The sequence below is a fragment of the Eumetopias jubatus genome, unplaced genomic scaffold (genome assembly GCF_037043125.1).
Source record: "Eumetopias jubatus isolate StellerSeaLion01/CBP00866 unplaced genomic scaffold, mEumJub1_p1.0 scaffold_4, whole genome shotgun sequence".
Classification (NCBI taxonomy): domain Eukaryota; kingdom Metazoa; phylum Chordata; class Mammalia; order Carnivora; family Otariidae; genus Eumetopias; species Eumetopias jubatus.
Window position 1 is genome coordinate 101638491 of NW_028274810.1, and position 19628 is coordinate 101658118.

Sequence of the window (19628 nt, forward strand, 5' to 3'; positions counted from 1 at the left end):
ACTCTGCCACTTCCCATTTCTGTGTGGGTACTTTGTACTCTCTTCTTTGATGAGGTCTTCCCTGACCATCCCAGCCTCAATCACTGGCCTGTCCTATCTCTTTTACTGTGACCTTGAACTGATCTCCAAATCTTGCCTCATTTAATTTTTATGATCAAGGTCTTGTCTTCTCAACCATACCATGGCTCCTTCAAAGAAGGGATCTATCTTCTAATTTTTTGCATCCCCTGAAATGTTCAATTTATTATAAACTATATGTAAGTAGGCACTCCATAAAGATCTACTGACTTAGAGTGAAAAATCAAGACAACCAATATTAAAAATGATGTAAGATGTGTGCTTACAATGGCGATATAGGCTTTTAGAAAAACGGACATGTTCTCAAAACTTGTGTCTCACACCTGATAACACTGTCAGTGCAGTTTATTTGCTGATAGGATGGGCTATGCTGGTCTTCTCTCCAGTCTTCACAAGACTCCGTGGGCACGCTATTGTTTTTCAACGTCTGGAAGGCAGATGAGGCCTTCTGTTCATCTGAAACAAAACAAAAGGATACGTAATTAAAAATATTATATATCTAAGAACTTATCCAACACAATTAGATCAGGTCCTTTAGCATGTATACATTCAATAGAATATTATGTAGCTATTAAAGATGAACTCAGATCTAAAAAAATACACCAATACAGAAAGATATCCATATGGAATGATTACAAGAATGATCATTTTTTTTTTTTTTTTTTTTACAAAAAAGGAATGAAACAAACGTTTCAGGCAGAAATTAATAATACAACTATCAGGTGGAAGGCTGATGGGGACTTCATGATACTGAGCTGACACTACCTGCCAACTGACCGATGTTGGCATCACTGGGGGTGGGGTGACCAGACACCATGTGAAGCACCAGGCACTGCCCTGTAGACCTGTGTCCCACAAGACTTTCTGCAGTGACAGAACTGTCCTTCATCTGTGCTGCCCAGCACGGTGGCCACCAACACCACAGGTAGCTTAAGCACTTTGCAATATGGCTACAAGCCACTGAGAAACTGGATTTTAAGTTTTATTTATTTGTAACTAATTTGAATTTAAAGTGTGGCTAGTAGCTACCATACTGGATAGCGGGGGTACAGAGAGAAGACACAAGGCCTCAGGTAGGAACCCTGAACTTCAACCTCATGTGGAGAATGATAAGCCAAGAATGAAGACTAAAAAAGAAAGGTAAGAGAGAGCCCACCAACACGGTGTCGCGGAAACCAAGCCGGGAAACGAGTTCCAGGAAAGAGGAACCAGTTATGTCAAACGCTGCTGAGAGGCTGACTTAGCTACCATTGTTGTTGTTAGTGAAGGTCATCTTAGCTGCCTGGAAGACGGCGCTCCATTTCCGGAGGGGATTACAGAAAAAGGCCTGCTTAACTGTCACTCATTAACTTTTAAACTTAAAAAAAATTATTTGAAGATTTTTTTTTTAAGTAATCTCTACACCCAGTAGGGGGCTTGAACTTATGACCCTGAGATCAAGAGTCGCGTGCTCCACCAACCGAGTCAGGTGGGAGCTTCTGTACTTCTAATTTCTAAATAATTTTAACCTTGAGGGTTACAGAAACAGCAGAGTTCCTGTATACCTTCCACCCTGCTTCCACTAATGTAACATCTTACAGAACTATTAACAGAACGAACGAAACTAGGAAATGCACAGTGGCGCACAACTACTGAACCACAGCCTATGTGGATGTCACCCGCCTCTCCGTGAAATGTCATTTTTCTGCTCCAGGGTCCAACCCGGGGTCTCACGGTGATTTCAGTTGTCAGTGTCTGTCTTTCCTTGTCTTTCCCGATCTCAACTCTTGCGAGTACAGGACAGGAATTCTGTGGGAATGCCCCTCAACTTGAGTTTCCATGATATTCCGTCACGATGAGGTTGAGGGTGTGCATCTTGGGGAAGATTCCTGAAGAGGTGCTGTGCCCTTCCAGTGCCTCACGCCAGGAGGACATGACCTTGACATGTTTACTGTTGGTGTGTCAGTCTTGATCACTGGTTAAGGTGCTGTCTGCCAGGTTTCTTCCACGTAAAGCTACTATTTTACATGTAATACACGATGTAAACAATAAATGTTTCAAAGGCACATTTTGAGGCCATGCAAATATCCTGTTTCTCTTACACCTTCACCTAGCGGTGAATGGACTTAATGCCACCAAACTGGATGTTAAAAATTGGTTACATATATCCACTCACCTGTTGAGTGACATCTAGGTTGTTTCCAATTTTGGATGAGTACAAGTGACGTATGATAAACATACACAGACAAGTTTATGTGTGAATTTGAGTTTTTCTTTTGCTTGACTAAGAATGGAATTGCTGAGTCATACAGTAAGAGTATGTTTAATTTATAAGAAACCGCCGAACTTTTCTAAAGTGGCTGTACAATTCTACATTGCCTTCAGCACTGCCTGAGGGCTCCGGTTACTCCGCATTCTTGCCAGAACTTTGTATTGCCAGTATTTTTTCTTTCACTTTTAGCCATTCTAATGGGTATGGTATCTCATGTGGTTTTAACTTCATAGTGACTGAGACTGAGTGTTGTTTCCCATGTTATTTGCCATCTGTGTGTACTTCACTGGAAAAGTGTCAGATCTCTTGACCATTTTTTGAATGGATTATCTTACTGTTGAATTTTGACAGTCTTTTATGTATTCTGGATACGAATTTTTTATTCTATCTATAATTTACAGACATTGTCTTTTCATTGTCTTACCAATATGTCTTTTAAGGAGAAGTTTTTAATTTTGATCAAGTCCACCTCATCTTTTTTTTTTTTTTTTACAGATCACACTTTTAACGTCATATCTAGTAACCTTTTTGCCAAACCCAAGATTACAAAGGTTTTCTCCTAAGTTTTCTTCTAGAAGGTTGTAGTTTTAAGTTTTATATTTAGGTCTATGACCAATTTTGAGTTAACTTTTGTATAACATGTGAGCTATGTGTTGAGGTTCATTTTTCACATATGTGGGTGTCTCATTGTACAGTACCATTTCTTTTTTTTTTTGGAAAGTCTACCCTATTATCCACTGACTTGATCTTGTACCTCAAAAACACTGTATTTGTGCAGGTCTGTTTTGGGGCTAATTTGTCCACTGATCTTTTCACCAGTATCACACTGTGTTAATTATGGTGGCTTCACGTGTAAGTCTTGAAATCAGATGGAGTGAGTCCTCCAACACTGTTACTCTTTTTCAAAATTGTTTTGGCTGTTTTAGTTGTTTTTTTTTTTTCTTTTTTTCCCATAGAAAAAACTGCTGAGAGTTTACTCGGAATGACACTGAATGTACAGATCAAACTGGGGAGAACTGACAACAATATCATGTATTCCAAACCATGAACCTGATATATCTTTTCATTTACTTAGTATTTTTTAAAGTTTTTTTTTTAATCAGTGTTTTGAAGTTTTCTGTATATGCATTGTTTCACCTATTCTGTAAGTATTTCATTTTTGGGTAGTTTAAAAAAAATTTCTGGTCCAAATGTTCCTTGTTAGTACACAATTTTAATTGATCCTACATACCGACCATGTATCTTGTAACCTTACTAACATCAGTAGGAGCTTTTTTTGTAGATGCTTTAGAAGTTTTCTACGTAGACAATCCTGTCATCTGTGAAGAGAGTTTTATTTCTTCCTTTCCAATCTATTATGTCTTTTATTTCTCTTGCCTGTTGCACTGGGCACGGGACTTCCAGTTTGATGTTAAGACATGGTGAGTGGATACCCCTCACTTGTTCTCCAGGTGAGGGTGAAAGCATTCTCTTACCATCAAGCATAAACATTAGCTATAGATGCCTTTTTTGTTAGGTTAATGAAATCCCTTTTCTCCTAATTTTTGAGCATTTATCATGTGTGGATGTTGAATTTTGTCACAGGCTTTTTCTCCATCTACTAAAATAACCTGTTGGGTTTGTCTTTTTTACTGTTAATATGGTGAATAAATGTGGCTTTCACATATTGAACCAGCCTTGCATTCCTAGGATAAATCATACTTGGTTGTGATATATTTCTCCTTTTTAAGCTTTCCTGGATTTGATTTGATGATATATAATTGGGGATTTTACAAATATATTGACGAGGAATCCTGGCCTGTAGTTTCCTGAACTGTCTTTATCTTGTTTCAGTATCAGGGTAATAATGGGCTCAGAAAAGGAGTCTGGGAGTTTCCTTTCCAAATGCCCTTCTTCTATTTTCTGAAAAAGATTATGTAGAAACTGGCATTATTTCTTCCTTGAATGTTTGATAGAATTCTCCAGTAAAACCAGCTGGGCCTAAACTTCTCTTTTTGGAAGGTGTTAACTTCAAATTCAGTATCTGTAACAGACATAAGTCTATTCTATTTCTTTTTCACGGAGCTCTGATAGGTTCTTTCTTATTAATAGACCAAAGTTTGGGAACAGAGTTGTTTGTAGTCTCTTTAACATCTGTGGGGTTTTTCATTCCCAATAGTGAGCATTTCTGTCTTCTCTTCTTGTTTGGTATGGCCAAGGGTTTGTTAATTTTATTCTTATCAGCTTTTGATTTCATTAATTTTCTTTTATTGATTTCTGTTCTCACTTCCATCGATAATCTGGTTTTTCCGATTTCTTTCCTTCTGCTTAGCTTGGATTGAATTTGCTCTTCTTGCTCTTGTTTCTTAAGGAGGAAGCTTAGATTTTGATTTGAGACCTTTCTTCTTTTTCTCATATAATCACTTAATGCTAGAAATCTCCCTTTAAGCACTGCTTTAGCTGCATTCCACAACTTTTTTTTTTCAATTCATTCAGTTCAAAATGTTTTTACTTCCCTTAAGGCCTTGACCTGTGGGTCATTCAGAGGTGTGTTCTTTAATTTCCCAACATTTGTGATTTTTCTAGATAAACCTCCCTGTTACTGATTTCTAGTTTAATCCATTAGGTCAGAGAATATATTTGTTTTGATTTATATTTTTAAAAAATTGGTAAGGCTGGTATTATGGCCCAGAATAAGGTCTATCTTAATGAATGGTCCATGTGCCCTTGAGAAAAATAAGCATCGTATTGTTGTTGATTGGAGTGTTCCATCAATGTCCACTAGGCCAATTCTGTTGACAGTGCTGTTCAGGTCTTCTACATCTTTACTGATTTTCTCTCCACTTGTTTTATCAATTACACAGAGGGGTGTGTTACAGTCTCTAACTACCACTGCAGATTTATTTCTCAAAGTCTTTATCAGTGTTTACTTCATGTATTTTGAAGCTCTGATGTTAGGTGTATAATCTTTTAGGACTGTCACGTGCTCTGAGAGAATCAACCCCTCTGTTGTCATGCAATATCCCTCTGAAACCCTGGTAATGTTCCTGGTCCTAAAGTCTACACTACCTGATATTAATACAGCTTTTCAGCTTTCTTTGGATTCCTGTTAGCATGCATATCTTTTCTAACCTTTTGCTCTTAACCTATGTTTTTATTTGCAAAATGGGTTCTTGTAGATACTATGCAGCTGCTTTTTAAAAAATTTTTTATGTTAATCACCATACATTACATCATTAGTTCTTGATGTAGTGTTCCATGAGTCATTGTTTGTGCATAACACCCAGTGCTCCACGCAGAACGTGCCCTCCTTAATACCCATCACCAGGCTAACCCATCCCCCCACCCCCCTCTCCCCTCTAGAACCCTGTTTGTTTTTCAGAGTCCATTGTCTCTCATGGTTCCTCTCCCCCTCCGACTTACTCCCCTTCATTCTTCCCCTCCTGCTATTTTCTTCTTTTTCTTTTTTCTTAACATATCTTGCATTATTTGTTTCAGAAGTACAGATCTGTGATTCAACAGTCTTGCACAATTCACAGCGCTCACCGTAGCACATACCCTACCCAATGTCTATCACCCAGCCACCCCATCCCTCCCACCCCCCACCACTCAGCAACACTCAGTTTGTTTCCTGAGATTAAGAATTCCTCCTATCAGTGAGGTCATATGATACATGTCTTTCTCTGATTGACTTATTTCACTCAGCATAACACCCTCCAGTTCCATCCACGTCGTTGCAAATGGCAAGATCTCATTCCTTTTGACGGCTTATGCAGCTGCTTCTTATCTTTTCTCATCCAACTGATAATTTCAGTCTTTCAGCTGGTACACTGAGAACATTCACATTTAATGTGATTACGGAAATAGCTGAATTAAAAGTATGCAACTTTGCTGTTTTCCATTTATTCCATCTGGGTTTTTGTTTCTTTTCTGCTTCATTTTGCATTAAATGTTTTAAATTCCGCTTTGTCTCCTCTACTGACATTATTTACACTTCTTTAGAAACAAGTTCTAATAATTGTTCTAAAGTTCACAACATATACCTTTAAGGAATCAGTTTCTACCCTTAAATGACATATTGCTTCTGGTATAAGGACTCCATAGCAACACGTTCCCAGTGCCTCTCCTGATCCTTTACAGTATTTTTACATAGGTCATAAATGCAGGAGAGTATTTCTGCTTTAGTCAGTTACCTTCTAGGCCAATCAAAAATAAGCAAAAAAATAAAATTTCTTCATTAATTCTGTTTCCAGTGCTTTTCATTTCTTTGTGTCAAGTTTTATGTCTGGTACCATATTCCTTCCACCTTTAGAAACTCCCTTAGTGTTTCTCATAGAATAGATCTGCTGGCAATATACATCCCCCCCCCCTTTTTGTTTAAGAACTCTTTAGATCTCCTTCATTTCTGAAAGATACTTTCCACTAGGTAGAGAATTCTGCGCTAACAGCTTTAGTTTTCCTCTGAAGACATTTAACCTAACTAATTTGTTGGCCAGGACTGAGATTTGTTGTTGCTATGGTTTCACTCAATGTATCACAGCTTTCAAATTTCTCTAATGACACTTTGTGCTTATGTGGTGGCTGGTGTGCTAGAGAGCTTTGGGTTTTTGCCAGTATTTGCTCCACTTGCAGCCTTTGATCTCCCCTTTGCATTATGCCTCAGAGGCCTGTCTCTTGCGAGTTACTGATTCTGTCAGCCGGTGCACAGTATCCGGGGCTTGATCTCATGTCTCCCTGAAAGCATGTGTCCCTCTTAGATTTTAGGCCTGTTGGCTGCCCTGGAGCCTCAGCACTCTGATGGGTTCAAGAAAGCTCATGAACTCACTGCCATATAGCTTTTTTCCTTGTCAGTTTGGAATGATGTTCTTTCCAGCTCTCCCTGAGCACAAACCAAAGCATGCTCACCCTGAATGAGTTCAGTTCATGGATCAATGTTTCTCCCACAGGCACTGACACTCTAGAAGTGGAAAAGTCCATTTTCCCCAAGTTCCCCAACTGCTTCTGGCAGCTGGCATCGGTATATGTAGCTGATGAAGGGACTTTATATCTTCATTACTCCTTGCCTTTCCATATTAACTTCTAAAATTTCCTTTCTTGTTCTATTTCAAAGCCAAACCTGCCCTCAGAAGAAAGGTAAAAATATAAACTTATTAAAACCTTATGTTCTTCTTGGCTCTGACACCCTGTACATAAAATATGTATACAATGATTATTTAGTACTTTCCTTTTGAGTGGTGCTATTTCTAATATTTAGAATTACAACATTCTTATCTTTAAAAGTTGCATACTTGTTTCTCTTGAGTAAGGAGTAATAAAGATATTTTACTAGCTCTTTGAACTTGTAGGTCTTAAAATGACAATAAAATCAAGATGCCCAAGTTAACAATAGCTCCCCCAAGCAATATTAAATGGCAGATTTTCCCTCTCTCCTGAAAGTCACATCCTATGTGTGTTAGAGTCAAATACAGCACATACCTAAATAGGAGAATAATATCAGTTTCTCGAATAACATCATAAATACACAGAATTAGTTATGGCTTAAATTTTATAAAATGGTGAATGATGGAATATTGATGTCTGCTTAAAAACACAGCCCTCAAACCATGGTACTGATGGCATTTCCAGACCAATGGTGGATGATAAGAAATGGAACAAAACAGAAGGTGAGAAACAATTTGTACTCTGACAAGAAATACAGAGGTCAGGACATAAAATCGTGGCCCTAACGTGAGGTCCTAGGCCCAAGCAGCAGTGAGCAGCACAAAGTGGACCAGACAAAAACGAAAACATTTAGAAACTTTAGTCTTCAAATCCCCCTAAAGATGTTCCAATGCTAGGACATAGGATAACAATATACAGCAAGGAAGATACTCAAATAAATTCTTTTGCAGAGAGAGAATCTGATAGGTTCAAGGACAAAAAAGGTGTTGTTTCTATCTCGTGCCCTTGCATCTATGGCAAAAGAGACAGGCAGAATATTAAACCTCCTGCCAAGAAGACAAGAAAAACTCAAGGGCTGGACATGCTCTATCCAGAGGGCAGCCTAGGGGCTCCCCATGATACCACCTGTAGAAGCAGCACGTGAATGTTTCTGTTTTGTAAGTTATGGCAAGCCCTGGAAAATATAGCTACTATTTTCTAAAAATTTTTATTGGCCTTAGAGAAGAAATTTCACCCTACTGTGTAAAATACCCACATTTGACGATGATACAGACCATTAATAGCATTCAGGGGACCAAACCGATAAAGACTTCCAAAGTTATACTAACATTCAGGAAAACAAATGAAGGGAAAGCTAGCTAAACTAAAAAGTTAATATAATTTGATCTCTACGTTATAGATCTTTCTTTTGCTATATAAGGCCAGTAGGTTGACTTTTCTAAAAACGTCAGTTATCATGAGTGATCCAATTCCTTTGGAACGCTCCTTACCTCATATCTGAGAAAAGTAAACATGTATCCATAAAAAAAAAAGTCCCCAGTTTTTCATTCAATTTAGGTCATAAATATCCTTCATTTGTTCTAAATGACAAGAAGCGATTATTACGAGATGCACTCTTCAATTTACTCTTTCTGTTGACAGATGCCTCATGTGGGAGAATCTATGAATCTGCTGGTATTATCAGAAACGTTAATTCTTCAGTGGAAATATAGAGAAATTACACTCTAATACCACATAGCTTTCAGAGCAGTATTTGCTGCTACCATTATGATTACTTCCATCATCATCCGGGCAAGCCGATGTGAAAGGTGGAGGCATAGGGTCGTGGCTTTGGGCTCGCACGCACCACGCCCACGCAGGAGAGGGCAGAACCGCGGCAGGGGGTTGGGGGCGGCCCTGCTGACTCACCACCGAGCCGTCCCGTGCGCGTCCCCGTCAGTCGCTCATCTGGTAACTCGGCCACTGACTCAACGTACAGCTGCTGACCTAGATTCTTAATTTTGTTTACACTGGCACAGACCTGCTGCAAAGTCAGCTTAGAGAAAAGAATGACAGACGATGTTTCAAAAATCAGAAAATTAAAAGATAAACAATAAACACATTAAAAGACAGAGTACGTTTAACCCCTGGTCCTCTGAAGACACGACTAAAGGCACAGTAACAACGTTGACCCGCTTCCCCACTGGGCCGCAGCGCGCCAGGACAAACGCAACTTTAAATAAATCTGTCCACAATACGGTGACTATTAGAAAGCACACGATGAACCCAAATACCACCTTCCAAAGGTGGTATTTTCTTTTCACAGGCATTTTTTCAACCCAAAATGGACGAGGACGTCTGTTCATCACACACGGTCCCAGGGGCTCAAGGACATACAACGCTGAGGCGCAGACGCGGTGCTGACCCGTCCCCCACCACGAGGCCGCGGACGGGAAGGACGCCGCCCGCCCGCCCGCACGCCCGCACGCACGCCCGCACGCCCGCACGCCCGCACGCACGCACGACGTCGCTCACGTACCGCTTCCCTGCGCGCCGCCTCGGCGCGGGGTCCGCCGGCCTCCCTGGACGCCGCGAGGCTGACGCGCGGCTCCTGCGGGTCGCTGCTGCCCAGGCTTCCGTAGGCGCTGGGGGCGCTCACGTGAAGCGGCTGAAGGAAGGAGGAGGCGCGGCTGAAGGAAGGAGGCGCTCCGGCGACGCGGCCGGGAGGAGAGCCGGGGCGTCCGCCTCCGAGTTTGCACTAAGCACGGACCTCCCCGAACCCGGAAGTCGGGCGCGCGAAGGCCGACGCCTTTAACTCGGCTGCTGACAGAGAGCGCCTTCCTCTCTCCTCTCAGCAGTTCTCAGGGGCAGGGCCTCGTTTTCTAGTCTAGGCGGGCGTTTCTAGAACCACGAATTTTTAGGAAGCCACATAGAACAGACTGAACAAAATATGGAAATAAACTCTAGCTCTTTATGCAGAGTTTAGAACAGACTGAAGAAATTAAATGCACACCACGCTTTGTTCCATGAACTTCATTCGTGAACCCTAGAGATTCTATGAAAGACCGTGTGGAAGCTCCGGGGCTCACGGTTTCCTCGGGGACACCGTCCGTAAACGCTTTACCGGTTTATTAATGGAATCTCCACAGGAATCATGGCTGGCATTTGTTTTCAACAGGTAGTTTCCCCCACGTTTGCCTTGTAATAACCAGATACGGAGACCTGCCATCCCTCTGTCCCCACCTTTAAAATTGGAATTATTTTTTAAAATACTGAAGCCAAAAGCCAGAAGGCGAGCACACGGGTAGCATTCGGAACACACGAAGGATGCTCTCATTTAGAGACAAGCTTCCCTGTCTACCTGCTGACTAGCTTTGCTCTCTTAGAATGGGATCTTACAAGAATGTTCTGTGCATTTCACTCAGGAAAAGGAAAACAAGATGAATAAAACTGAATTTAAAAACAAAAACAGGAAGACAAAAATTCCTGGAACGCAGAGGGTAAAGATTTCTCTCCTTGCGGTGTATTTTTGTGAGGTGACTTCACTAAGATCGACTGTTAAAACATGATTATGGGAATTTTGTGTTTGCTTCTTAAAATCTCACTTTACCTGTAAGAGAAGTTTGTGAATTTGTTCTTGTAATTCTGTTATGTCTTTGTCATTACTGTTCGTCTTTCTTTTTCTGGTAGCAAAAACATCCTCATTCAGTGGACTCCTACAAAGTGCCAAGTGCAAGATGGAGTCAGGCAATTAAAAATTTACAATAAAGTCTAAAGGGATTTTTAAACAGAATGTTCAAATAATAAATCTATACTTCTACAAAGCAACTCTTTGACTTCAAATAGGAAATAAAAACCTAGGGCACCTGGGTGGCTCAGTGGATAAGCAACTGCCTTCGGCTCAGGTCATGGTCCCAGGGTCCTGGGATCAAGCCCCGCATCGGGCTCCCTGCTCTGCAGAAGCCTGCTTCTCCCTCTACCACTCCCCCTGCTTGTGTTCCCTCTCTCGTGGTCTCTCTCTCTCTGTCAAATAAATAAAATAAAATCTTAAAAAAAAATTTATATAAAAAAAGAAAATATAAACCTAAATCCCATCTATGGAGGCAGAAAAAATACTAAGACATTAAGAGGCTTCTTTGGATTGTCTAGAGCTCTAATCTTTCAACATCTGTGTCAGCACTGTTTTTGTAGAGATCTAAAATCAGTGACGAGTAACCTCCTTAGCTACCAAAATATCTTCAACAGCTACCGGTCTCAAAATTTAACATTAACTGAGTAACCTACTGCAGAAATTTTAAGACCCTAGGTCCGCCAAACAACATTTAATGTTTAATGTACCTAATCACTTCAGCAACCCAACTATTGGTGAAAATGTGGCTGTCACAACCTGCAGTCTTGTTTACACTAGAGCGTTTCAAAACTACTACCTGAACACAGTGGGAGGCAGATGTGTCCTCAGAAAACATCACAAAGAAGAGAAGGAAATGATGTTCATTTAGGACCTACTATGTGACAGGAACCATGCCGCTTTTATAACATACAGCAAGAATAACATTTTTTAAATCCTTACAATGTGCCAGGCACCGTCCCAAGTGCTCTAGCAAGTATTACCTCCTTCACCGGAGTTGAAAACTTCTCAAAGTCACCTAGCTGGTAAAGCCTAAGCAGGTATACATGAAGGGACCAGAGTCTAGGCTTCAGAGTGCACTTTTGCCACCACAATGTACTGCCTCTCAGCACCTCAGTAACTCAGGTACTATTAACGTGATACACTGAGTCAGACATGTCACCTCCTGAGTCCTCCCAACCCTATGAAGCAGGAATTATCATGATGCCAGAGAGGTTGGGTTACTTGCTGACTCTCATACCTGAGAAGCAGCAGTCAGGGTTTGAATCTACATGCCTGACTCCAAAGCCAGTGCCTTCCTTTTTCCATTCTGCCATCCTGCTGTTGTTTCTCACAACTTAAACACACAGCCCAGTTCCCTAAAAACATACTTTCCCAAAGAAACAATTATCAAAAAAAACACAGGATATTAGCAGTGTCATAAGAGTAGTCAGGAAGAGCTCTGCCATTTCTAGGTCCTGGCTCTCCCACTGCACTGTGGGCCCCAGGACAGTGGAGACGCTGTCTGTGTGGTCTACCATCTTAGTCTCAGGGTCTAGCACAATGCCCGGCATAGCAGGTGACCCATAAGTCCTCGTTAAAACAGTTATATAAATATAATGGATGATTATTTTACAAGAGTGATGAACACTTACTAGACTCTAAGTTTTTCCTTCACATCATCCTGGAAATTGAGATGCAAATGCTGGTATAATTTATAATTTTTTTTTTAACTGCAAACACTGTGAGTACTTATCAGTTAATTTCATACGTTATATAATCAAACTGAAAGGGCACTTGAAGCATCTAGGACATGGGTCTGGCACTGACAGGGAAGGCATGCAGACCGATGGACAGACACCCAGAGGGACACCTCATGAAAGCAATCATACTTGCTCTGGGGTTTTCCCATAGTCATACTAAGCAACCACCTGATTTTATTTTCATTTCCCCACAGATTTCCCTACCAGAAAAAAAAGTCCTTTCTGACCAACATGAATAACACTGAATTGGCAGTCATATTTTTATCCTACTTATTGTATTAGTTTTCTAGTACAAATTGGTCTCTTGAGTTAAGGCAGCAAGGAGCCCATTTCTCCCATTAGGGTTCCAGACCTGCTCTGCTGAGAGGCCAAACCCCAGAGCACAAAGACATAGGAGGACCTTGGGACCGTTTCTCACCATGGCTAGGTATCCTCTATTATACTATTAAAATATGACAAAAGAAGTCTTACTGGTAGACCTACTGTTCTCAGTTTTACGCTTACAAAACTGTAAAATAAAACACAAAAGACATAATGTCTCAATCTCAGCATGATCCTAAAAGAGTTAAGTAAAATTCCCATGCTTAAAAAAACAAAAAACAAAAAACAAAACATTACCACAGGGGAATCTATGGCCCAGCTGAGAAACCTACAGGTCAATTTTAAACTTTAAACCAAAAAGTCAAGGGACTGGGAGTATTTTAGGCTACAAGAGTAGCAGGCCAGGTTGTTGCAGATTCATTTCACAAGGTTCTGTTATGTGGACGGTAGCAGTAATCAAACAGGCTAGAGTCAGCCGTGTTGGCAGGAAAATAACAGCTAAAGCATCTAATTTTTAAAAATAAAGATTTGATACAATGAACACAAATAAGTGGAATTTGACAGCAGAAGCTGATATAAAAAGTTTTACGTGTCACTATAGAGAACTTTAAAATTCAGAAAAGACAGAAAAACCCCAAAACAAACCAACCCTCATCCCATTACCTAAACATAGCCACAATTTGTATTTTATTTCCTTTCTTCTTCTTTTTCCTACTTCACAGTGTTTGTGTGTCATCCGAACACATTTATATTCATATGGTGTAAACAATTTTGTATGCTGCTTTTTAAATCGAATATATATCAATTTCTCATGTTATATAATCTTTGCAAAAATTTCCTTTGACCAATAATACGACGTGTCAAATAGTCTAGAACTTAACTTAATGATCAACATATAAGCTACTCTAAGTCTGCCATTATGATTGAACAATGGTGACAATGTCTTTTCTTTATAAAGCGCTTCTGTATTTAGGCCTATTTCCTTAGAGTGTTTCCATAAGGGAATCATGAGGTCAAAGAGGTAGAAATCTTTCAAGGTTCTTGACACACACTGCAAAACTCCCTCCCGAAAGCACTTAAAAAAAAAAAATCTGTGCTTTATTTGGTTTATGTATCAGTTGAGTCAAAGGGAGGCAGTAGATGGAAGAATACTATTTGGTAAAAACATTCTTCTAAAACCATGAACACTGACTGACTTACGTTCGAACTTTATGCCGACCAATGATGAACGATACCTTCCGGCTCCATGGGTTCACAAAGCTGGACCAGCTGGAGTCCAAGATGACGTAATCTCCATTTTGAGTACAAAATCGAATGGGTGAGTGTTCAAAGGGAGGGTGGCCTGCATACTTCAAGACTATATAAGATAATACGAGATCAGAATTTATTTAATGCAGATATTTACTGCAGATGTCTTTTTCTAGGCATTTATTTGTAAGTTTTTCAGATGTCAAAATAGAAAAAAAATTGTTTTAGCAGCTTCAACACAGTGCTCACCTGTTAAAGGTTGAGCTCTAGTGATTAAGAGCTTATGAGAAGCTCTAACAAGAAATGAAATAAAGAATTAGAGGGGATGAGTGGTTACACAAAAACTTCCTCCCATAAAGAAGCGAGTCCTTACCTTTTTGGTGTACGGCAAGCATGAGAGAACGATCTTCTGGGTGCAGATATGCTAAGACAGACGTTCCCATCAGATCCTGAGGTAGGTAACCCAGCAGAGGCACCGCTCTGGGGTAGAGACACAGCACACACAGCACGTTACATGCAACAAGAAATTTTCAGACTTTATACACTTTAAACGATACTTTTTTACTTAATTCCAAATATGAAAAAAAAAAGGTATGCAAAAGATGTCATTCCAGCATTTATAAAAGCAGCAAACCACCTCAGTGCCCACACCATGGGGAAAACGGTTCCACAATTTAAGAAATGCTGGGCATTGGACATGTGTCAAAGTCGCCTATGGAACTTGCTAGAAAACGATTCACAGGCTCACCACAGGCTAACTAAATCAGAGTTTCTGGCTCAAGACCAGGAATCTGTATTTTTAGCAAGTTCCTCAGGGGTCTCTGATTGCCCCCCCTTCTCCATTTAAAAAGTTTACAAAGATCCCATCATAATGCAGAAGAACGCTTATGGTGTTAATAAAGCAGGCTACAGATTTATCCAGCACAATTAAAACCACACAGAAACAGTATCTCCCAGAAGGTAATAACAAATAGACACCAGGAACACAAAGACATGTGCAGGATAAAGCTTTAGGGAGGGCCGTGAATGCAGAGCCTTCAGGATGACTTAGAAAGAACTGACTCCATAGATGTTATCTGTGTGTACACATTCTCAAACATTTTCTAATGCAATAAATTTAAGCCATTACTATGGTATCTGCAGCTAAATGTTCTTACTCTCTACAGACTCCATGATACAAAGTATTTCACCAATTATTGTTTAGATTCAGGGTATCCATTATAAAATAAACCTATTTTCAGATGTTAAGATTTTTTAAAAATCAAAATTAAGAGCTACCATAACTGTGCCAGCCGTTTTGACTTTGTTGCTTTACAATTACGTGCGCCATGGTGCACTGAGCCCCAGATTTCCAGATTTCACAAATAAGTAAAATTCAAAAATAAACGGGGGGGGGAAACAGAGGGTACTCACCAGGGGATAACAATGTTTATTTTTCCAAATAAAAGTATTAGAAAACAACGATAAGCAATGACTACTACCTATATCACTATTCTTTAAGAGCACTTTAATACCAAAAAAAGTAGAAAAGACGTAAGTTCAAAATGACTGATGATGCTTTAAATTAAGTAAACTTAGCTTTACCAGAAAAAAAAAATCTGTTCTTATTTTCCTTTTGTTTCTTCCCCTCATTTCAGACTCGTAAACATTTCATCAAAAGGTATTTAGCAAAGCACCTGTCTGGTGGAAATCATGCTCGCACAGGAGCTCGAGGCCAGAGTTAGAGTTTTGGTCTCCTTTAGAGGACAATCACATACCATATCCAGGTTCACTGTTCTCTCGTGTAATGTGGAACAATAATTCCTGACTTACCTAAAGCAGACTACTGTGAAATCAAATATAACTTGTAAACTGTAGACATATAATATGCAAGATACGTATATTATTAAAACACAAACTTCAAGCTAACAAATCAAAGGGGCAAATGGATAGATGTCCATTTCATAATGGAGAGGTATGTAAACATAATGTAAATGTTCTCACATTTCTATTTTCAGAAACAAAATTTCTTTCAGGCTTAAAGAAGCACTTACCTTTCATCTATTTCAAGAAAGACACAGCCTGGGGTGTGTGTCGTGGTAAAAATTCTTTTATCTGCTGGGATTCGAGGAGCTATGAAAAACAGAAAGACTCACCTAAAGGCAAGTATCTAATCAGTCATCCACTTAACTGAGCACTTACATTAAAGAGGAAACTATATCTCTATATGAAATGGAAGAAATCTCACTCAGGGCCCTGGCCTTCAAGAAGCCAAGGCTACGGTTAAATTATAATACTTGTCATTATTAACTACATTTCAAATAGGTCAAAATGCGATGCCTACTGAAGTTAATTTTAAATAGAGTTTGTGTGTACAGAAAGTTTACTCATCACAATCCCACAGTCAAAGCTGGAGGAAATGAAAGGTCAGGCCTGGCAAGCCTGGTGGTATTTGGTGGTGGTGTATAACTAAGTACATTGGATTTGGTGTCAGTTATGATGCGGATATTTTAAATCTGTGTCAGAAAACTGGTATGGTCAGTTCGACCGTAGCTCACTTTGAAAACGCAGTGATTTGAAATCATGCACAGTTTCATCTGCAAGAAATGAGAGGTGAATGGAGTCCCCCAAGAATACACAAACACACGCACACACCTCATCTAGGGCTACCTCTGTGCACTGCGTGTTGTGACAGCAGACACGCCTGTCCACACCTGACTTCAGACAGCCCCCCCTTCCACCCTCACAGTTAACTGAAGAGGAGCAGGCCTGCCACCACCCACGTCCGGGAGCCACTGCGGGGCTTCTCCAAGGTGAGGCGCCTCATGTACTGTAGCATCTGTGTATTTCTTAACAAGTTAACGTGTGTAAAGCTGTGTTATTGTTTTTATTAGCTTCCTGGTTTATTTTTAATGTGTGGTTAAGTTTTTGAGTGTTGTGCCCCTAAACACATTTTTCCCTTAAGCCCTGTGGTTTTGTGTGTGTGTGTGTGTGTGTGTGTGTGTGTGTGTATGTTTTGGTGTGGGGTTTTTTTTTGGTCTTTTTGCATAGGATGGTAATTTTTAGGAAAGCACAGTCAGATTACAGCAGAACTGACTTTAATTTCAAATAACAAATGGAAGCTGCTTGTGTGTTAACCCATGAATTTGGAAATGTAGTTCTGCCACCGGAGGACAGAAACTACAGTTTTCACTCAAGGGCTTTCTGGACACGTAAAAAATATAAATTCATTCTTGTGACCTCACTATGCAACAATTTTCATGCTCTCTTTTTTTTTTTTTTGAAGATTTATTTATTGAGAGAGAGTGTGTGCGTAGGGAGAGAGGCAGATGGAGGGAATCTCAAGCAGACTCCCCACTAGGCATGGAGCCCGACTCGGGGCTCCATCCCACAACTGGTAAGATCATGACCTGAGCTGAAACCAACGGTCAGGTGCTTAACCGACTGAGCCACCAAGGCACCCCCAAGTTCCATGTTCTTGTTTCATACAGGGCAGAAGCCAAAGGCCACATGACAGTCACCAGTACAGAATGGATCAGAGGACCAGGTATTGGTGGCCAAGTCTGTGCTTAGACCCTTAGGGCCGTGCCGACCTTGAAGGAGACAACCCCCAAGAAGTCAGGGTCAGGAAACATCAGGGCAGATCAGCTCTAAATGCCCAAGAGTTCAGGGCCAACATGAAGCCTCCAGCACTCTTTTCTGGTTCTGTGGCTGCCGTAAACAGGCTTTCACACATTCCTACCTGAGGTGCTGTCCCATTACGTTTGATCTGAAAGCAGACACTCCTGACTTACCTTCATAACCAGAGTGAATCTTCTCCACCAGGGTGAGACAGCAGGGCTCAGATTCCAGCTGGGTGGAGCTACGTACATACATCAGATACGGGATAATATGGAATGGGTAGTAATGCTTTTCTTGCTCTGTGTCTTGGCCTCCCCTGAAAAGCACAGAAAGGATGAGTAACCAGTCCTGATGCATTCAGGGAGTCCAACGTGAAACAAGGCCAGGAGAGACGCCTTCTTGATTTCCAAGAGGGACCTATCCAAATCTAAAATGTTTAAACGTCTTTATTTTAAAAAGAAACGTTAGTTTACATTTTCGATACCCAAGGATAATTACACTCATTCATTATTCAATGAAAAAGAGGTTTTGTGGAGAACCAGTTTAGTGGGTTAAAAATGGAACTAGCCATCCCATGACTTTTCTTTTCACCCAAACCATAACTTCCCGATGTGACTTCCCTACCTGTCTTATCTCACGTGTCTAAACCAAGTACCACATGACAGAAATCAGGGTTCCCTGTGATCATGCCCCCGAAGCCAGCTCTCCACTGTCCCTACCTACACTCTCTCAGGGGACTGACCGAGTCTCATAGCTTCAGCTACTACCTGGATGGGCAGAGGACCCTGTGTGTGGGGAACCACTCCTTACATGCCTGCTGAGCAGGAAAGCAGGGCTAGAACCTGCTCGGCGAGCCCCAGCCCTGGCTGTGGGGCACCTCCGTGGGCAGGGGCGGCTCAACTCCCAGGCTTTCACCCTGTTTTAGAGCTCCAGCTGCCCGGAGGACATTCCTCCTTGGATACACCACGGTCACCTGAGTGTCAACATGCACACAACCGAATCCATACTCCCCCGTTTCTACGAGTCACACCTTGCCTCTCCCACCATTGTTCGGAGTGATGTCAGGTGGTCTTTAGCTGCCTAGAAGCTCCACGGCCACGTGCCCTGGCGTTCCCACCCCCACCTCGCTTTCTTGCCTCTCTGCAGACTCTGGTGCCTCCACTCTCAACCGTGACCCCACTTCTGCCACTGAGAAAAGACAGCGGCCTGACACTGACCCTGACCCACGAGCTGTGCTGTGTCTCCCACTCCCTCCTGTTTCTGTGCACGCGGCTCCCAGGGACATCCCGTCCCCGGCTTCTCCATGTCCTGTCCGCGCTGATGACCCGAGTACCTGTCTCTAGCACCTGTCTCTACCTTCTCCCTGAACTCCAGAGCCACATACCAACGCCGAGTCAACCCTGCAAGTTATATTTCCAACAGATAGGGCAAATCAACTTGTCTAAAACCAGGCGCCGGACTCTTCCCCTCCTCCCTCCAGGAGGCGGCTCTCCTGGTTTCCTTTGCCCCCAGTAAAGGGCCACTGGAGTCAAGGACCCTTGTGTCACCCTTGCCGAATCCTTTATTTCACCCCCAAAACTAGTCCATTAATGAACTCCGATAACTCTCCTGCACACAAATATCCAGAATACCCCAAAACATCCAGAATATTTCCACATCTTCCTGCCACCGCCGCCTGGGGTGACAGCCCTTCCTGCTGACTGTCGTCCCTGCACCTTCTCTAGCCCAGTGCCCAGCGCGGTCCTTTCATGCCAGTTCTTGTCCTTCTGAAAAATGAAACTGTCCTATCTTTGTCCACTGAGGATTCCCAGAGGCCAGGAGGAGGCTGCTTGGTCTCCATACGGTACTGCCATTTCCCACC

The 19628-nt window shown here is 41.4% G+C and overlaps 1 protein-coding gene across 1 annotated transcript in view; it reads right to left on the reverse strand.

The window, feature by feature from the left end:
• Positions 1-19628, reverse strand: part of PER3 (period circadian regulator 3) — a 59058-nt gene that overhangs the window by 29424 nt on the left and 10006 nt on the right. Inside the window, exons 6-13 of the mRNA XM_028108551.2 lie at positions 17941-18083; positions 16201-16279; positions 14541-14647; positions 14120-14276; positions 10839-10944; positions 9768-9896; positions 9158-9284; positions 402-534 (exon numbers count right to left, since the gene is read on the reverse strand). Of these exons, the coding sequence (XP_027964352.1) occupies positions 402-534; positions 9158-9284; positions 9768-9896; positions 10839-10944; positions 14120-14276; positions 14541-14647; positions 16201-16279; positions 17941-18083 (981 nt within the window). The remainder of the gene's footprint in view (positions 1-401; positions 535-9157; positions 9285-9767; positions 9897-10838; positions 10945-14119; positions 14277-14540; positions 14648-16200; positions 16280-17940; positions 18084-19628) is intronic.